This window comes from Chenopodium album, chromosome 25 (genome assembly GCF_948465745.1).
Source record: "Chenopodium album chromosome 25, dcCheAlbu1.1, whole genome shotgun sequence".
Taxonomy (NCBI): domain Eukaryota; kingdom Viridiplantae; phylum Streptophyta; class Magnoliopsida; order Caryophyllales; family Amaranthaceae; genus Chenopodium; species Chenopodium album.
Genome location: NC_137858.1, coordinates 2,441,418 through 2,458,719, shown reverse-complemented (window position 1 = coordinate 2,458,719; position 17,302 = coordinate 2,441,418). Strand labels below are relative to the sequence as shown.

Here is a 17,302-nt window from a genome sequence, read left to right as displayed (position 1 = left end):
CTTGAAGAATCTCCTACTGAAACTCAGGGAGTATTATGTAACGATGTTGAACTCTTGGTAAATTAATAATATGAGCTAAGCTGCAGGTTCTGTCAAAAAAAAAAAAAAAGGTAAAAACACCTAGAAATATTATTATTAGGTGACTAAGGTGAGGACTTGAGGTATAATGACTTAATGAAATAATGAGTGTATTATCTTCGATTAAAAAATAGATCGTGACATTTAAACGAGATAAATCAAGTTTTTGAAAAAAAAGTTGAGATGAAAAACCGAATTACTATATGCAACTAAAATTAGAGACAATCAAAACTTCATCTCTTAATCAATGTTACAATTGTTTGAAACAATTAACATTACAAGAAAATCTTTCAACTACTTCCACCAAACAAAAGAGAGTATGTCAATCATCATCCATATACACAGTTGATTCGTGTTATGCACAGATGTAGACTCGTTAAAACTCCGATCATACATTCCTACCTTGGTAATATGGTAAATAATTTAGAATCGAGAGAGTAACACGTAATAACATAACGCCTGTTTTAAATTTTTTATTTATTTTTTTTCTTTAAGAACAAAAAATAACGAAGTACTGAAGTAGGCCAACAATCCCATCACGATCCAAGCACACACTCTCTTCCACTCTTGTCTTTTTCAATGGCGGTCTTCAGCACTGTCCTAAGACACGCCGCCGTCCTCCGCCACCGGTTCACCCTCCGCAACATGAGCAACATCCCAGAAAACACCGTATACGGCGGTCCAAAACCCCAAAACACAGAACAAAGGGTAACATTAGCTCACCTAAAGCAGAAACACAACAAAGGAATTCCCATAACAATGGTGACAGCCTATGATTACCCTTCCGCCGTACACCTCGACACCGCCGGAATTGACATTTGCCTCGTCGGAGATTCCGCCGCCATGGTTGTTCATGGGTATGATACAACTTTGCCGATTACTCTTGATGAAATGCTTGTTCATTGTCGTGCGGTGGCGCGTGGTGCTACTCGACCCCTTCTTGTTGGGGACCTCCCTTTTGGTACTTATGAGTCCAGTACTCAGCAGGTATAAAAATTATATTTTTGGATGATTTAAGGATGAATTGTGAATTTGGGTGATTGTTTTGTGGGTTTTTGCTTGATGGGTTGTTCTTGTTGAATAATTAGGGAATGGAATTACTGAATTACAATTGGATAATTGATGTTATTGTTAGATGGTAATTATGGTGGTTTGATTAAGTGGGTAGTTCTTGTTGGATAAGCAGGGAATGCTTATTGCAATTGGATTATTGATTTAATATATTGTACAATAAAATTGATAATCATGCTGTTGTTTAATTCAGTGCAATTAAGTTTGTTTAATTTCTTGTATCTAATATTAGACCTGGTGGCTAAAAGCTCAACAGGATAAAGTGGTGGTTAATCAAAGAAAAAAAAATACTAGTAGCTTTTACTGATGATGATTTAAGAATGTATTAGATTAGATTAGACATTTGGGAAAATGGGGCTGATGTATGTTATTCACATAACCACATCTCCTTCAATTTGTTCTGTAAACGCTTTGTTGTATCATAATCGAAAGTATAAGCCTTAAAGGTGAGTGTATTTGATTGTTATCCTGAGTATTGGCCAGTGGAAAGTAAGATTACTGCTCTCTTCAGCAAGTGACTTTTCATCATGCTTTTGAACAAATCCAATGCTTGCATACCCCTATTTCCGACTGATCCAATAATCCCAATTCCTTATTACTCATGTAGCTGGCGTGGGATATCTTTACAGCGAGGCATAAAATAAGCTCTAAGAAACAAAATGTCTATAAGCTTTAGAGGGTATAAACTGATTTATCTCATTGTTGTACAAGTGTATAATCATTAATCAATAACTCAATATAATTTAGAGTGAGTATATACTCATTGTAATAAGATGCCTTAATTAATACAAGTACTATGTTTGTGAATGTATAAGTGTGATGGTTCATGATATGGCTTTTGAAAATTAGAACAGGCAGTTGATTCAGCTGTCAGAATTTTGAAAGAGGGAGGAATGGATGCAATAAAATTGGAGGGAGCATCACCTTCTAGAATTACAGCAGCAAAAGCTATTGTTGAAGCCGGAATTGCAGTGATTGGGCATGTAGGATTGACACCACAGGCCATTAGTGTTCTTGGAGGATTTAGGCCTCAGGGGAGAAACATTTCCAGTGCTGTTAAGGTATCTTCTGATAGACTCCTAAGTCATCACCCCATGTGAACATACACTTGATATTTGTTAGCGCTGAATGTGGTACTGTGAAGGTTGTAGAGACTGCACTTGCTTTGCAAGAAGCTGGGTGTTTTGCTGTTGTTTTGGAATGTGTTCCTGCACCGGTGGCTGCAGCAGCAACATCCATTTTAGGAATTCCTACTATTGGTATTGGAGCTGGACCCTTTTGCAGTGGGCAGGTTTGTTTTCTATAATTGAAAGGTCAATGAGTTGACATTTTATCTTTATGCAATGTGTTTTAGTTTGAAGAAGTTTAGAGTTTATCATCTTGATTTTTGCTTAGTATATTTTGAAAATACATGCATTTGTTACTCGACATCTTTTCACATGCCATTGCCTACTATACAATATAGAAATGTACACTCTTGTGTTAATTACAAACCTGGTTTTAGCCGACCTATGGTTCTTTCTAGTACAGCTTGACTTCCACACTGCACATAACTCTTTTCATCCCTCAACTCTCTTAATTCATCAGCAGTGTCCCTTCAATACTTAATTATAGTAGTGTATCCCTTTTTTGTTGACTTTATGCTCCTTTCCTCCCCTTGAATTTAAATCAGACTCGTTTCCTGACCCACTGTTTAAGAAGGCATAAGCCTGCACCGAGGGCCTGAGGCAATGGTTTTCCTGGTGACCTGGTGTGTATGTGCAAGTTGCACCAATGTATTACAGTTCTTGAAGTGCTGGCATAAGACAAGAAGCCTGTGCTCAAACCTAGGTGGAAGTCAATTTTCTTGTGTAAGATTACTGAAAATTCCTTTTTTGACTTACACCGTTACACGAGACTAACCTAAATTATTGAAAAAAAAATTGGAATTTTCAGCACAATTTCTACTGTTGTGATCTTAGGTTGCCCTTTTTTTTTAAACACAGCTGTAAATAACTCATTTTCTCAGCATGCATCATTATTACCTTAGTTATAAATTGATTGAGAGATTCATGACATCTGATAGACTACCAATGCCTCTATAAATGACTTCAACTGAATTTGGCACCTAAGTAGGCCACTAGGCCTTGTGCACTGCAAGTGCCTTGAGCACATTGCAGTGCCTCTACTCCACTTCAGCAAAATCCTCATCATCCTCTGTGGCTTTACATGCTCAGATTTTACCAAAGAACAGAAATGAAAAAAAAAAAAAAAGGGTCGTCATGTTAATAAAATTGTAGAATTATTTGCCTCTCTAATGCTTAATTTGAACACTACCAGCTCTTCAATTGAATTCCTTGCTGCACTGCAGATGACTAGGCTCTTTTTATTTTTGTTTTATAGAAACATACCAGTTATTCAATGAAACTCTTATTCTAAGTGCTTTAAATTTCTTTCTGACCTTTCTCACATGAAAGGCTACCCAAACATTTCTCTTCAACTTGGAAGTAAAGATAAAGAAGTTGTGAGTTGAAAATTGTTTGAAAACTTGTACATCATCTCCCAGTGTTTCAAGGAGAGTTAATTATAGAAATTGAGAGAGATAAAGATAGGAAACTATTTTCTGTGATTTCATGCACCTCTTTTATTAGCTTAATAAATCGTCTCAGTTGCTTCACCTCTCTTACAGACTGCAAAAGTAAGTGTTCCCTCTTAAAGCACTGATGTGGACTTATGAATGCCCTTATGTTAATTATGGTCCCTCTGATTTGCATCACAAATTAGAAAACTATACAATCAATTCTTGGCTACTTGTAGGAAGCCTACCATTCTGTAATGCAGAATGCTGTTTTCCTTCTTCATTCTCCCCATGCTTCAAACAATTCCATCATAAAGAATTAAAGATGCAGAATTCTGCAGCCAAGTTTGTTTAGTATGATGCACTCTTTCTGTGGTCCCATAAAATTTACCGCTGTTTCAGGCTAAAATCAGATAGACTTACTCAATTGCCTATGTCCAATTGATTCACTTGATATTATCCTAATGTTGTCATGCTCAATCATTAAAATGATTCTGTAAGAAATTTATTACAATCTTAGACGTCATTTCTAAGATTCGACTAAAAAAAGGAACTGTGGCATTGACTCCTCTTCACCACCCCCACCCTCCAAATTATTTGCCCCGTCTGTCATTCAAAGGGGATAAAAAGGTTAAATGAGATTTTATTATTTTTATTGTAGACTAACTCCATGAGATATGCATCCCATCGTATATGATCTCTTTTACCAGATGCTTCTTAAATTTCAGGTGTTAGTGTATCATGATCTTCTGGGAATGCTGCAACACCCTCACCATGCAAAGGTTAGACCGTTAGACAGTGCTACTTGAACATTCTGCCACCGCCACCCCTAAAAATGAAATAGAAGTAGAATAGATGATTTATTAGCTTTTTTAATCAATAATTGCAGGTTACTCCTAAATTCTGCAAGCAATATGCACACGTCGGAGATGTGATCAACAAAGCCCTTGTGGAGTACAAGGATGAAGTAACAAGTGGTTCGTTCCCTGGACCTGACCACAGCCCATATAAAATCAGTGCTTCAGAAGTTGGTGGTTTCTTGGATGAGCTAAAACAGATGGGCTTGGATAAAGCTGCCTCTGCTGCAGCTGAAGCTGTTGAAAAGATGGAGAAAAAATAAAATCACCTCATAGATTGCTACGACTAACAAAATGTATTCGACAATCCAAAAAACAAATCATAATGGCTCCTCATATTGACAAGAGTTTTCCCCTAATTTCTATTGACAGTAGAATTTAGATGTTATATCAGTTTGCTCTGGCTAGTATAAGTGAGCATGTTTCAGCTACGACACTGAAGCACCCTGCCAGAAACAGAAGATAGTGTTTTCCTTAAGCTTGTAAGTCTGTAGCTCCGTTGTTGGGTGCTGTAATTTTGCTAAGAGGCATAACAGAAACTGTATTTCGGCTGAATAAACCTTATGAGAATAAGAGATTTATGGATATTCTTATTTTGTATTCGACTTTCATTTCTGTCTTCTAAACAGGCTCATCCTCTGTATGAATATATTTGAAGCATTAAATCAGCCAATCATGTAATATCCGCATTTTCTCTCCGTAAGATGAGGTCTAAGCTCTAGTACATTACGGAGTATCATTGGTAGGATAAACCAATGTTGATGATTGACATACAAGTTTATTTTACTACTAGTATTTGAATGTTTATTTGAAATTTTCTTGTAATCTCTAAAGAATCTGATGAGAATGACTTGCTAACAATAACAAAGGACAGGGTAATCATGGGCGACCTTGAAGCTTTGAGAAATTCCACTTCAATTTTGAATTAAAATTTGAGATTCCTTCAGAGAAAGTGTCATGGACATGACTTTTGACCTTTTGCTATGACAACATTTGACAAGGGTCGTGTGTGATTTGACATTGGTACTGTTGCCACAATTACATCTACATAGTCTTAGAATTGACAATCATGATGTCCAATAATATACAGTACTACGATTTTGTCCCTTCAAAAAAAAAAAATATATATAGTACTCATTTTATATGATGAATCTTTTAATGAATTACGGAGTATTTTTTGAAAAAGAATCTTTTAATGAATTATGATTGTTAAAGTCAAAATGAATGTCTTAAAGATTATTATATTTTTTTTTTTTATCTTCTATTAGGAACTTTTCTCTAATTTGTATCAAGAATTATTTACAATATCCAACAAAGTTCACACAAATATTAATTTAATATTTTAATGTTACTCATAGGGTTGGCTATCTCAACCACTAGAAACAACTTATCATCCTTTAGATCAATTCTATTATGGTGCAATTGAATTTATATCTTTGTGTGATTTGTGTCGTTGTATGTGGAAAGTAATTGGTATATTAATCTTGACATGACAAATATCAATATACATTTTCTTTCAAATATCAGTATACATTTCCCTTTGTACTTCGTAATTGTTACTAGTGAATTCTAATGGAAAAAATATAATGAGTGCAATCCAACTCAGCTACAATCATGTATAATAATTTAATTGGGAAATAACAATAAGTCAATAATATTCCTCGATACGAAGTATGTAATTATGTATCGCCCTTAACCACCATGGTCACGTGTGTATCGTGCAGCACGCTTTATCAAGCACATATGGTATACCCGACCATAACCGAGCCACAACCTCTCATCAAGACATCTACCGTTGTGGGTGTAAGCAAACCGTTTTATGCAGTGTCTTCAAATTTGACTCTCTTCCCTCCCAAAATTGATTCCCCTCTTCCTCAGAGAAGAATCAGAGAAAGATGAGCATCGCATCAAGAGCACCAATCTGCTCAAAACTCCTTCGATTACTCAAACACCAAAACCCTCAAATTCACGCCGCTTTCCTTCACTCATTCATCGAAAAAACCTCCATTACTGAACCACCTAAAGTAGACCCTTCTTCATCTTCAATCGTAACTCAAATCGTAGAAGTCCTAAATTCCAACGACAATGAAAGCTGGAAGACAAACCAAGAGCTTTCTAATCTTCTCTTCTCAGATTCTAATTCTCTCTCCTCCAATCACATCCTCCAAATTACTCGTCGTCTGGGTGATTCTTCAACAGCCCTCAGTTTCGTCGAACACCTTCGTTCCAATTCTGCTTGCCCAGATGTTAATTTGCTTTCTTCTGCATTTCAGGCTGTTTTTGAGCTTGCTTCTCGAAAACCCAGCTGGAAAGAGAGGCTCTTCGAGCTTCTTACCACTTCCAAAGAGATGGGTGTTCCTTTGACGGTTAATTCTGTTGTTCTTTTCATTCAATGTTTAGGGCGGGTAGGAATGATTGAAGAATTGATGATAATGTATGATGAATTAGAATCCCAGATGAAGAATACCCATGTTCGGAATGTGGTGATTGATCAGCTTCTAAGAAATGGGCGTTTTGATGATGCACTCCAGGTGCTCGACGATATGCTCCAACCAAATGCGGATTTCCCGCCAAATTCAAACACTGCTGCGATTGTTATTTCTGTGATGTTGGAAGCTAGGAAGCACGGAAAGGGGTTGTCTTGGGAGGAACTTGTGGAGCTAGCGTTGAAGTTTGGCAGACACCGCGCGTTTCCTGATACTGTTCTGTTGACGCGATGGATTTCTGAACTCTGTAGGACTAGAAAGATTGACATGGCTTGGAAGCTTTTGACTGCTTTCATGGAATTGGATGGACCTGTTGAAGTTGCACCATATAATGCCTTGTTGACAGGTTTGGCAAAAGACCGCCAATTTAAAAGAATGGAAGTATTATTGGAAGAGATGCTGGCGAAAGGCATAAGTGCTAATGTTGTGACTCTTGGAATTAGTATCAATCACCTTTGCAAGTCTTTTAAGATTGATGAAGCGATCAATTTGTTTGAGAAAATGAGGAGCGGGAAGATAGGTTCTCACATTGAGCCGGATGTAATAATCTATAATACTCTTATCAACGGGCTATGTAAAGCTGGTCGTGCAGAAGAAGGTTTAGCTATGATGAGAAAGATGATTTCAGAAGGTAAATGCTCCCCAATTAGTAGCACTTATAATTGTCTAATTGATGGATTTTGTAAAGTTAATGAGCTTGAGAGATCTCTTGAATTGTTTGATGAGATGGAGAAGCAAGGAGTTCAACCAAACGTTGTTACTCTTAATACTCTAGTGGGTGGTATGTGCAGAGATGGTAAAGCTGGTAACGCGCTCAAGTTCTACCGTCAGATGGAAGGAAAAGGGTTAAAAGGAAACAAAATAACTTATACTACATTAATTAGTGGTTTCTGTGGTGTAAATAATATCAATAAAGCAATGGAGTTGTTCAAAGAAATAAGACAAGCATGTGCATTAGATGCCATTGTGTTTTATAGCCTGATCTCTGGTTTGTCCCAAGCAGGGCTTATGGATGATGTTGAGTCAATTTTATTCGAGATGAAAAGTGGTGGATTTGTCCCTGACATTCGGTGTTATAATGTGATGATCAACGGCTTTTGCAAAAAGAATAAGTTGGATAAAGCTCATCAGTTGATGGAGGAAATGAAAGAGGTTGGGCTTGAACCTGATAGTATCACCTACAATACTTTGATCTCATATTTCAGCAGAACCGGGGACCTGAAACCAGCTCGTAGACTGCTTATACAAATGGTTGAAAACAAGATTGCTCCTACAGTTGTCACATTTGGAGCACTAATTTATGCATGTTGCAGGGCAGGAGAGCTTGGTGAAGCCATGAAAATTTTCAGGAAAATGAGTTCATCCATCAGGACTCCTCCCAATACTGTAGTATATAATGTCTTAATAGATGCTCTTTGCCAGAAGAATGAGTTGAGGGAAGCACTTTCTCTTTTTGAGGACATGATAGCCAAAGGCGTGGGCCCAGATTCGAGCACCTTCAATGCCTTATTCAAAGGCCTACGAGACGAGAATAAGCTTGATAAAGCCTTAGAGCTTATGGAGAAAATGACTGAATTGGTTTGTCATCCTGACTATATAACCATGGAGATACTCACAGAGTGGCTTCCTGCAGTAGGCGAAGATGATAAACTTAAACAGTTTGTCGAAGTATACAGGTGACTCTGTATAAAGAGTGGCTTTCTGGCATGAAAGGTTCTACTTCCCCACTTGTGGAGGAAGTTGCTTAATTAGTCCCTCTTTAAATAAGGGGAACTTAAAATTCTCAATTTACGTCTAATCAAAAGACCACCCCGGTTTACAAGTCACAGTGTTAGTAAGCTGTATGAAGCCGAGGCACATGGTAAGCAGAGAAAAAGATGCTACAACGTCGCTATTAGCTGCCTGTTCAACCCACCACAAACGACTGAAAGCTGCATTCAGGCTCAGCTGATTTAGGGAGCTGAAAGCCAGAGCTCAAAATCCCCTTTTTCTGAGAAGACAGAGTGATGTTGTACCAACATGTCCTTTGGGTTGATTGTCAATTATTCAGCAAAGATGCAGACACAGTAGGGGAAACCCTTGTCTGCAATAAGCATGATGTATCGGTATAATCTTCTATGAAGAAGACTATTTTTGGTGGTGCAATCCAATAACCATAGTTCTAAATATTTTCTCCAACATAATACTAGTGTAAAGTTGGGAGTTTTGTTCGGTTTTATTACAATCTACTCCTATTTATTTTTTTACTTTTAACTTCTTATTCATTTCCCTTATGCCTACATATAGCATATTCCATTCCGGTCCTCCTCAATCGAATCCCACATTTAAAAGCTACTAGACAAAAGATTATAGTAGTTTCAAAAGAGGAATGTGGAATGTTCACATCAAGTTGAAGGTAGGGAATTTCAGAAATTAAAACCTTATTGAAATACAGATTGAAAAGTTACTGCTTGTTTATAGTTTCATTCACCAAAATTGGTACTGTAATGTCTGTAAATGGTCTCTGCTCTGCTCTAAAAATAAGGCCTACTAAATTTAAAAATTGTGCAGAGTTTTCAGTTAAAATTAGGCAGTAATTAGGGTTGTCCTACCAATTTATCCCCCAAAACTAAAGAGGAAAAAGATGGTGACTTTCATTGGAGATTGAGAACCGACAGCTGTGAACCATGTGTTTCCACAGATTCCATTCGATGGTCCCAAAATTAGCAATTTTTACATTAAACTATCACCATCCTTCTTAAAGCATTTGATAAACTAATAAATTTATTTACAGTAGAATAAATAAAATGCCCGTTTGACAATGAACTCCAAAGATAAAAAAGCAACTTAGCTTTAATTCTCGCTCCGTTCACAAATAATAATATGTTGTCTTTGACTTACAATCTTTTAATGTGTTTACATAACTCTAAAAGTCAATATTCGATAGCAAAAATCAAGTTAAAGCAAAGTTTTGAGTTAGTTGTGTATGAGTCAAACACTAATCTAATCTTAATAAGTAAAGAGGACAAAGCGTAAGAATATAAGAATATATTTCGAGAAAAAACACCAAATGAAACAAATAATCAGTCAATCTAAAATATAAATACACCATAACAACAAGAAGACAATCATCGTAAAATGAAAGAAGTATATATACCGAATAATTAACTTTACGAGTTTTATTGCTAATTACTACCACTATACTACTATTCCTCTTCCCTTTGACCCTTTTCCTTTTTTTTTTTTTTCTTTCCTTCACAAAAACAAAAGAATAACTATAAGCATATGCACCTCAACCCCATCCCTCTTTTTGCCTCTACAAGGTTCTTTCTTCTCTTGCTAACATTCAATGGACCATTCCCAATTTCCCATTACATTCACTTACAAATCATAAAAAAAAAAAAAAAAAAAAAAAAAAAAAAAAAAAAAAAAAGTCACTTTAGTTGAGAATAGAGATTCTACCAACTAAAAGTGTTTTCTAAAATTTCTCTCTCCTCCTTATCTCTCTAACTTTTGGTTTACTGTTAAATCTCCACTACCTTACAAATCCACAATGCCATTGTGACCTTACATAGATTCTGACAAATAGTGAGAGCATTTTTCCCACCTCCCCCCCTCCAAAAAAGCACAAATAAAGTAAAATTAATAAATTTTTAATAAAATAAAATAAAAGTTGACCAAATTAAAGTGGGAAGGCATCATGTCAATGAACCAAAAGTCAATCCCACCATCATCAACAACCACTAGAATTCCTCCCACCGGAAAAAAATTATAAAAAGTCAACGTCTACCGGAAAAAGTCAACTCCCTCCGGCAGCTGCTGCCGTACTACTACTATTACTTAACCAAGGAAACTCCGACGACGACGGCGAAAAATGATCCGAAAAACAATCACTACCATCTGAGCCACCGTCGATTTGCTCAAATCCCACGTAGAAATCATCATTAAGCATTAAATCAGATAGAGCCATCTCGCTTGTATCATCTTCTTCTTTGATTAATTCATCTCCTTCATTCTTTGACTCTGACTTCTCGGTCAAAGGAGAGAGACTTGCGGCGGAGGGTGACGAGCAAGTGGGCTGCTCCGGCGGTGTTCCGGTGGTGGAAAGTGGTTTTTGACGGGTACTTCCGGCGAGAGAGTTTCTGTGAGTTGGCATAGGGTGATTGTGTTCGGAAGTGTAGGTGACTATGAACATTTTAGGGTCTGATCTGTTGCGCTCTACTTGTTTTCTGGCTAAACATCCCTTTGAGCTGCTACATCTGTAGTATCCCCTGTTGTATTTATTTTTGGAAATAAATAAAATTCATTAGTGAAAAATAAGACAAATTTGTAGCAAAAATTGAAAATCAATAAAATGATTTTGGTTGGTGAATTTCTATTAATGGTTGGTTTCATTGAACAAGGACTACTTTTCTGGTTTCGCCTTAAAAAGTAAAGTTTATTGGAAATGAGCTGAGATTTGATGAGATTCTTGGAGTTGTGTGTTGAGGAATTTGCTTTGCTTTTAAAAGCAAATAAAGAGTTTAAACACAAATTCTTTAGCTTATCACAACATTTTATCATTATAGGTGCTTTAGCATATGCTTAACGAAACACTTTGTTAATTAAACGAATGAAAGCGGGAAGTGTGTAAAACTCGAGCTACCCGAGGGGGGAGTACTGACTTTTTTTTTCTTATTATTATTTTTTTTTTTATTATTTTTGGTAAAAATGAAGCAATATAGAAAGAAACAAAAAGAAAAACCACCTTGGATATGGAGAGCCTTTGATGGGTTTCTGACCATATTTTCTCCAAGCCCACATATCAGAGGAAAGACCTTCTGCTGGAACATGACACACCTTCTTCATCAAATTCTTCCTGTATTACAAAAATCAAAACAAAACCCATTAAAATTAACACCAATCTACTAAATGGGTACTCCTCAAAATCATAATTTTCTCATGAAAAATTATTCCATATAAAACCAACCTTTTCTTAGTTCTCTGAGTTTGAGAAGCATTATTTCCAGCAATAGAAGGAGAAGAAGTTCCGAAAATGACATGAGAAGGCTTAATCAATCCTCGAAGCTGCGTTTGATGTTGATGTTGATGTTGTTGTTGATGTTGCTGTTGTTGTTCAACAATTCCAAAAGATCTTCCAGTAATGACTGAAGAAGGCGAAGATACAGGAGACGCCAACGAAGCCGAGGAGAGAGACTGAAAACTATTATTATTATGAATTGTGACGGAACTATTTGTAGTAGTTGCAGTGGTGCAAATCAACGGTTTACAAATATCCTGCAACTCAAACGACGTCGTTGAGGTGCAAGGCTCAAAGGGGTTTGAAAATTGAAAAAGAACACCACCACTTCCTCCTCCTCCACCACCACCACCCCCACTCGTTGTTGAGCAAGGCGATGTAGAAAAATACGGCTCTTGCTTTGGCGGTTGTTGTTGCTGCTGCTGCTGAGGTAATTGAGAAACAGGGATAAACTGCGAAGCCGAAGACGACGACGGAGGTGGCGGAAGAAGTGGTGGAGAAGGTTCTAGATCAGCCGTGGATGTGGTGGTGGTGGTTGTAGTGGTGGTGGTGGAGCAGCAGCTTCTGACAACCGCGAGTAGATCCCAATCTGGAGGGGTTTCCATGGATGTAATGAGGAGAGAGAAAATTAAAAAAAAATAGGGGAGGAGAGAGAAAGTGAGAATAAAGAAAGAAGGAAGGAAGGAAGGAAGGAATGAGAGAGAATGGAGACAAGAGAAGGCGCTGACTTTTGGAAGGGGTGGGGGGATAAGAAATCAGAAAGATAATTAAAAAGAGTGGAAGCTAGTGGGATGGGATTTATATATATAAACGAAATTTTTGGAAAAGGACATTTTCAGTTTCTGCTCTCTATTTTTTTTGACGTTTATGGGTTCAATTCTCCATTTTTTTTAAGTTGTATTTTTTGATTTTTATATGGTACTTGTATAAATAATCTAGTGTATTTTAGTTAAGAAATCGTAATATTCTAGTTTTGTGTTTAAGTGGTTTATGAAAATGGAAAGAAAAAAAAAAAAAAAACATTATCAAGAATTTGCAAGTATGTAATAAATGAAAATTATTCTCTTTTAGACTAAATTAATCATGTCCTAAAAACATAATCCGTATTAAAGATTAGCATTATACTCATCTCATAATATTGTATTGTTATTTTTAGTATTCTATATTTAAAAGATAATATTGTATACAGTATTGTACAGTATATAACTTGTAACTAGTAGACAAAAATATTTAAGAAAATATGAATAAAAAAACTTACTTTTTGTGCTATTGATAGGTTAACATTATTTGTATTGATATTTCATATAAAAAAAGACAAAATACGTAATAAATAAGGAGTATATGTATTTTAATTTTCAATACTTTTGATGTATCGTCAATTTTATGAGAAGGAAAGGTAGAATACTCATAATAATACAAAGTAGAGGTGGTTATTGGACAGGGTAGCCCAATGATAACAGGGTCAGGGCCAAGCTTATAGGGCTTTTAATGGACAGGGCCCTTATTGGATAGGGTCAATATAGGGCCAACATGTTTTTCCAATTTAGTTGATAAAGAAAATACATAATGTAAAAATAATTATATGGATTAATTTGTATTCATATGTATTTAATAATGGCTTTGTCCAATATTTATTTTAATTGATATTTTGTAGGCTCGCCCGTTATCGACCCGCGACCCGCATTGACCCGACCCTATATTGACCCTATAAAATGCGACCCTCTTTGACCCTGACCCGCAACCGACCCGCACCGATCCTGACCCGACCCGCCCAATAACCAAGTCTTTTTTTTTTTTTTGATGGTAACCAGGTCTAATACAAAGTGATATTACTCAATTGTAGCGTATAAAAAAGAAAGCGAATTAATTAACATGAAATTGGAGGAATAAATAGTAGTATAAAAATACAGTAGTAAAAAAAAATGGAAATTGAACAAGTGGTATTATGGAGTGAAATTCTCTCTCATCTGAAAAACCAGGGTGGTAATGGGGGGTTGACTTAAGAAAATGTCAAAGGGGGGGCTGGATTTGCGGGTAGAAAAAGGAGAAACGCGGCTCAATGTTATGTTAATTTTTGGGGTTTTTAACATTTGGTGGGTCCTACTGCTGCTCGTGACTAAGGGGCGTACCGACAAAAAGAAAGTGAGCTGGGTCCCACTAGGGTGCTCTTGTGAGGGCTCTCTTTTTGCGACCCGAATAGGGCGCCCGTAACAAAGAGATGGATGCCAATTTTTTAGACTCATAGTGGGAGTGGGACACGCGCATTATTGGTTTTTTTGGTCCGGTTTTAATCCAATTCAGTTATTTTAATTTTGACTAAGCTTAATACTAGTGTGCTTGTACAAACCAAACCACCAATTGTTTCACCACATGGCCCAACACAAGCAATGTTGGCTATGTTGCTCATTTCGATAAACATGACAACTACTTCTATGTCTAAATATTTGTACTCAATGAGTCAATGGCCGATTTTGAAACTCCCAAAATAATAAAGGTTAAGGCTATATTCAATTCAGGTTATTTAATCATATATACACTTATTATAAGAATGACTATGAAAAATTTTGTGTTTGGAAAATATTCATTAATTTGAAACTAATAATATCTCATTTCATTATTTTTTAGATCTTAGGAGACTGGATACAACTCATACAAGTAATATCAAAGTTTAACTAAATATGGAAATAAAATCATATCATATAATAAATTTGCATATATAAGCAGGTGAATTGAACTTAACACTACAATGAATTTTTGCCTAGTTTTAACTTATTTGATGTATTTAAATATTTTAATAATATATACATGCGTCTATTGGATATCTCTTTAAAAAATCTATGTAGGAAATAAAGGATCGATATCTTGGTGGGTATTAATGAGGTTGGGCTTATTATCCAGCGATATGATAATACTCTATAGTTCTTTCTGTCTCTTTGAAGACATAATGTGATTGTGAGGGTTCGGATTGAATAAGGTGAGTTGTTTGTGCTTTTGTGAATGCCATTCATGAGTATGTGGATCATCCAAGGGCATTGTACCGCAATATATTAATTAATAACTGTTAAGTTGTTATTTACCTTCTTCGATTTTAAAAAGTTATTCTTATTTTGACATGCATGATTGTTGATTTGTTGTAGCATGATGCTCCCATACTTAAACTGCATGTATTGGTATACATTTATATACAAAGTGTGTTTTTACGTTCTCATGTTAAGTCAAAGACAACTTAAATTCTCAACTCGTGCCAAGAATTTTGACTACTCAAAATACATTACGAATAATCAAATTCAACCCCATACGTTCTATGCTTTAAACAATCATATTTTAAAAGCAAAAAATCATGAGAGATTAAAATATCAAAGTATCTTGACATAGCTTGACGACGTGCCAATCGTTTTTGAACTATTTCATTTTTAGAATTATTACATTACAAACCTAACGAAGTATAATAAAAAGTATAGATATTTTTGGATAAGACCAATATTTCAATTTTTGGGTATCTTAAGTGGCATTTTCCGTGACACTTGGAGTTCAATAAAAGCCAAAGGACACCATACATCTTAATAATAATATATTTTTATATTTTATTATTGTGTAGCCAATCCCCTCTACCTACCAAAACACGTAAACTTGTAAAATATGGTAATTATCGGTCCTTTTCCCATGCGATCCATGTATTTTAATGTGAAATGTGCTACCCTGGCAATTGTTGCCATGGTCAATGTTTTTAATCTAATTTTCCAATTTTTTTATTTTACCATAATACGAAAATTTAATTTATAAAAGGATTCATAGTTTTTCTGATCAGATTTCTTTCATAAAAAAATTTAGTTGTTTAATTTCCTATTAAAACGAACGATTATTAATAGGCTTACATTTTAAGCTATAGTACTATGTAAGCAGCTAGCATCACAATGGGAGTATGATCTTTTTTCTTAAAAAATTATTTTTAAGAGTAGATATTATGAAATTAAATTAGTAGCTAGTTATTGCGTGCGTATATAATTTTTAAAACAATTTGACATGTTTATAATTTTCATAATTTAATCCAAATTACTTAAGTTATCCTTGCCTTGCTTTTCATCAATCGGTAATAAATGTTATGATTGTGAATTTGTGACTTGAACACGAGCTTTTACATGAACTTGATCGATGACTAGCTAACACATACACAAATACACTAGCCAAGGAAGACATGAAGTTCCTCTTTTTTCTAACTTCATTTTATTTTTTATTTTTTTTTTAAAAAAAAAACTTCAACTTAATTTTATTTCTTCGTAGTTTTAAATCTATCGTACGTAAAAACCAATATATATACAATATTGCAGAGTAATTATTCTAGACTTAGTTTGATTATTAGAAAGTCTACTTCGCATTACACTATAGCAATATAGCATGTACTCCATACAGTCCATAGTGTGTAAATAATTGTATTATCCTAGTTTTAATAATTAGGTTGTATACTTGTATTTGTATATATAGCTATATATGAAGTATTTATTTTTTAAAAAAGAAAATGAATGAGGACCAATTTTCCTTAATATTACTTTGAAATTCATAGAATAAAGTTTGGTTTGTCACAAAGTTTGGTTTGTCACAAGTTGCTTGACTTTTTGGAATAATCTAGTCACAATCGAGTATCACATGCATGGTGCATGATCAGCTCATCCATCTTCTTTATTGGCCCATGATAGAATGCTTTTTTTTTTTTTTTTTTGGGCAAAACTAGCTGGCAATAAGCCAATAACAAAGTAGCCAATTAAACTTTTTTCGCAATGCGTTCAAATTTATCATAGAAAATACCCTCCAAAATTGTTCATTTTATCTTCACTAAAATTGCCAGCAAAAAACAACTATACTAGTCTATTTATGCCAATGTTGACATTTTTTTTGTGTGTATATGTAGGGAGTAACTAGTCTTTAACGAATTAAATTCAAGTAATTTTCATACGACTTGATTTGTATAGTTAGTTTAATTTAGGTAAATTTATATACGTCTTAGCGTTTTGCCATTTTTTTTGACCAAGCTAATATTGTGGCTTATATTCATGATAATATACCTTACCGCTGCTGAATAAAATACAAGAAGTTGGATTGATAATTGGTTGAATGAGTTTTATGATATAGTTAGCATTGACATTTGTGGTTGTCTATACTATAAGCCTTATGCAACAACGATTTGTAATGTTTAAGTGAAAGCATTTAGATAAAAGTGTAAGAATTGTTTGGGGATGTAGAATTGTAGATTGTGTAA

At 35.2% G+C, this 17,302-nt stretch overlaps 3 protein-coding genes across 3 annotated transcripts; 2 read left to right on the top strand and 1 right to left on the bottom strand.

Annotated features, from left to right (window-relative positions):
• The first annotated feature begins 635 nt into the window (after window positions 1–635).
• Window positions 636–5,174, top strand: LOC145614893 (3-methyl-2-oxobutanoate hydroxymethyltransferase 1, mitochondrial-like). The gene is made up of 5 exons (XM_081669964.1): window positions 636–1,065; window positions 2,004–2,210; window positions 2,294–2,440; window positions 4,435–4,488; window positions 4,596–5,174. The coding sequence occupies exons 1-5, from the start codon at window positions 658–660 to the stop codon at window positions 4,824–4,826; spliced, it is 1,047 nt and encodes a 348-aa protein (XP_081526090.1). The 5' UTR covers window positions 636–657; the 3' UTR covers window positions 4,827–5,174.
• Window positions 5,175–6,265: 1,091 nt separating this feature from the next.
• Window positions 6,266–9,214, top strand: LOC145615438 (uncharacterized). The gene has a single exon (XM_081670510.1). It carries the CDS (start codon window positions 6,459–6,461, stop codon window positions 8,727–8,729), a length of 2,271 nt encoding a protein of 756 aa, XP_081526636.1. The 5' UTR covers window positions 6,266–6,458; the 3' UTR covers window positions 8,730–9,214.
• Window positions 9,215–10,061: 847 nt separating this feature from the next.
• On the bottom strand, window positions 10,062–12,779 carry LOC145614603 (uncharacterized). The gene is made up of 3 exons (XM_081669664.1): window positions 11,998–12,779; window positions 11,776–11,886; window positions 10,062–11,299 (listed from the first exon to the last, which is right to left on the bottom strand). Exons 1-3 carry the CDS (start codon window positions 12,651–12,653, stop codon window positions 10,828–10,830), a joined length of 1,239 nt encoding a protein of 412 aa, XP_081525790.1. The 5' UTR covers window positions 12,654–12,779; the 3' UTR covers window positions 10,062–10,827.
• Between the last annotated feature and the right edge of the window lie 4,523 nt (window positions 12,780–17,302).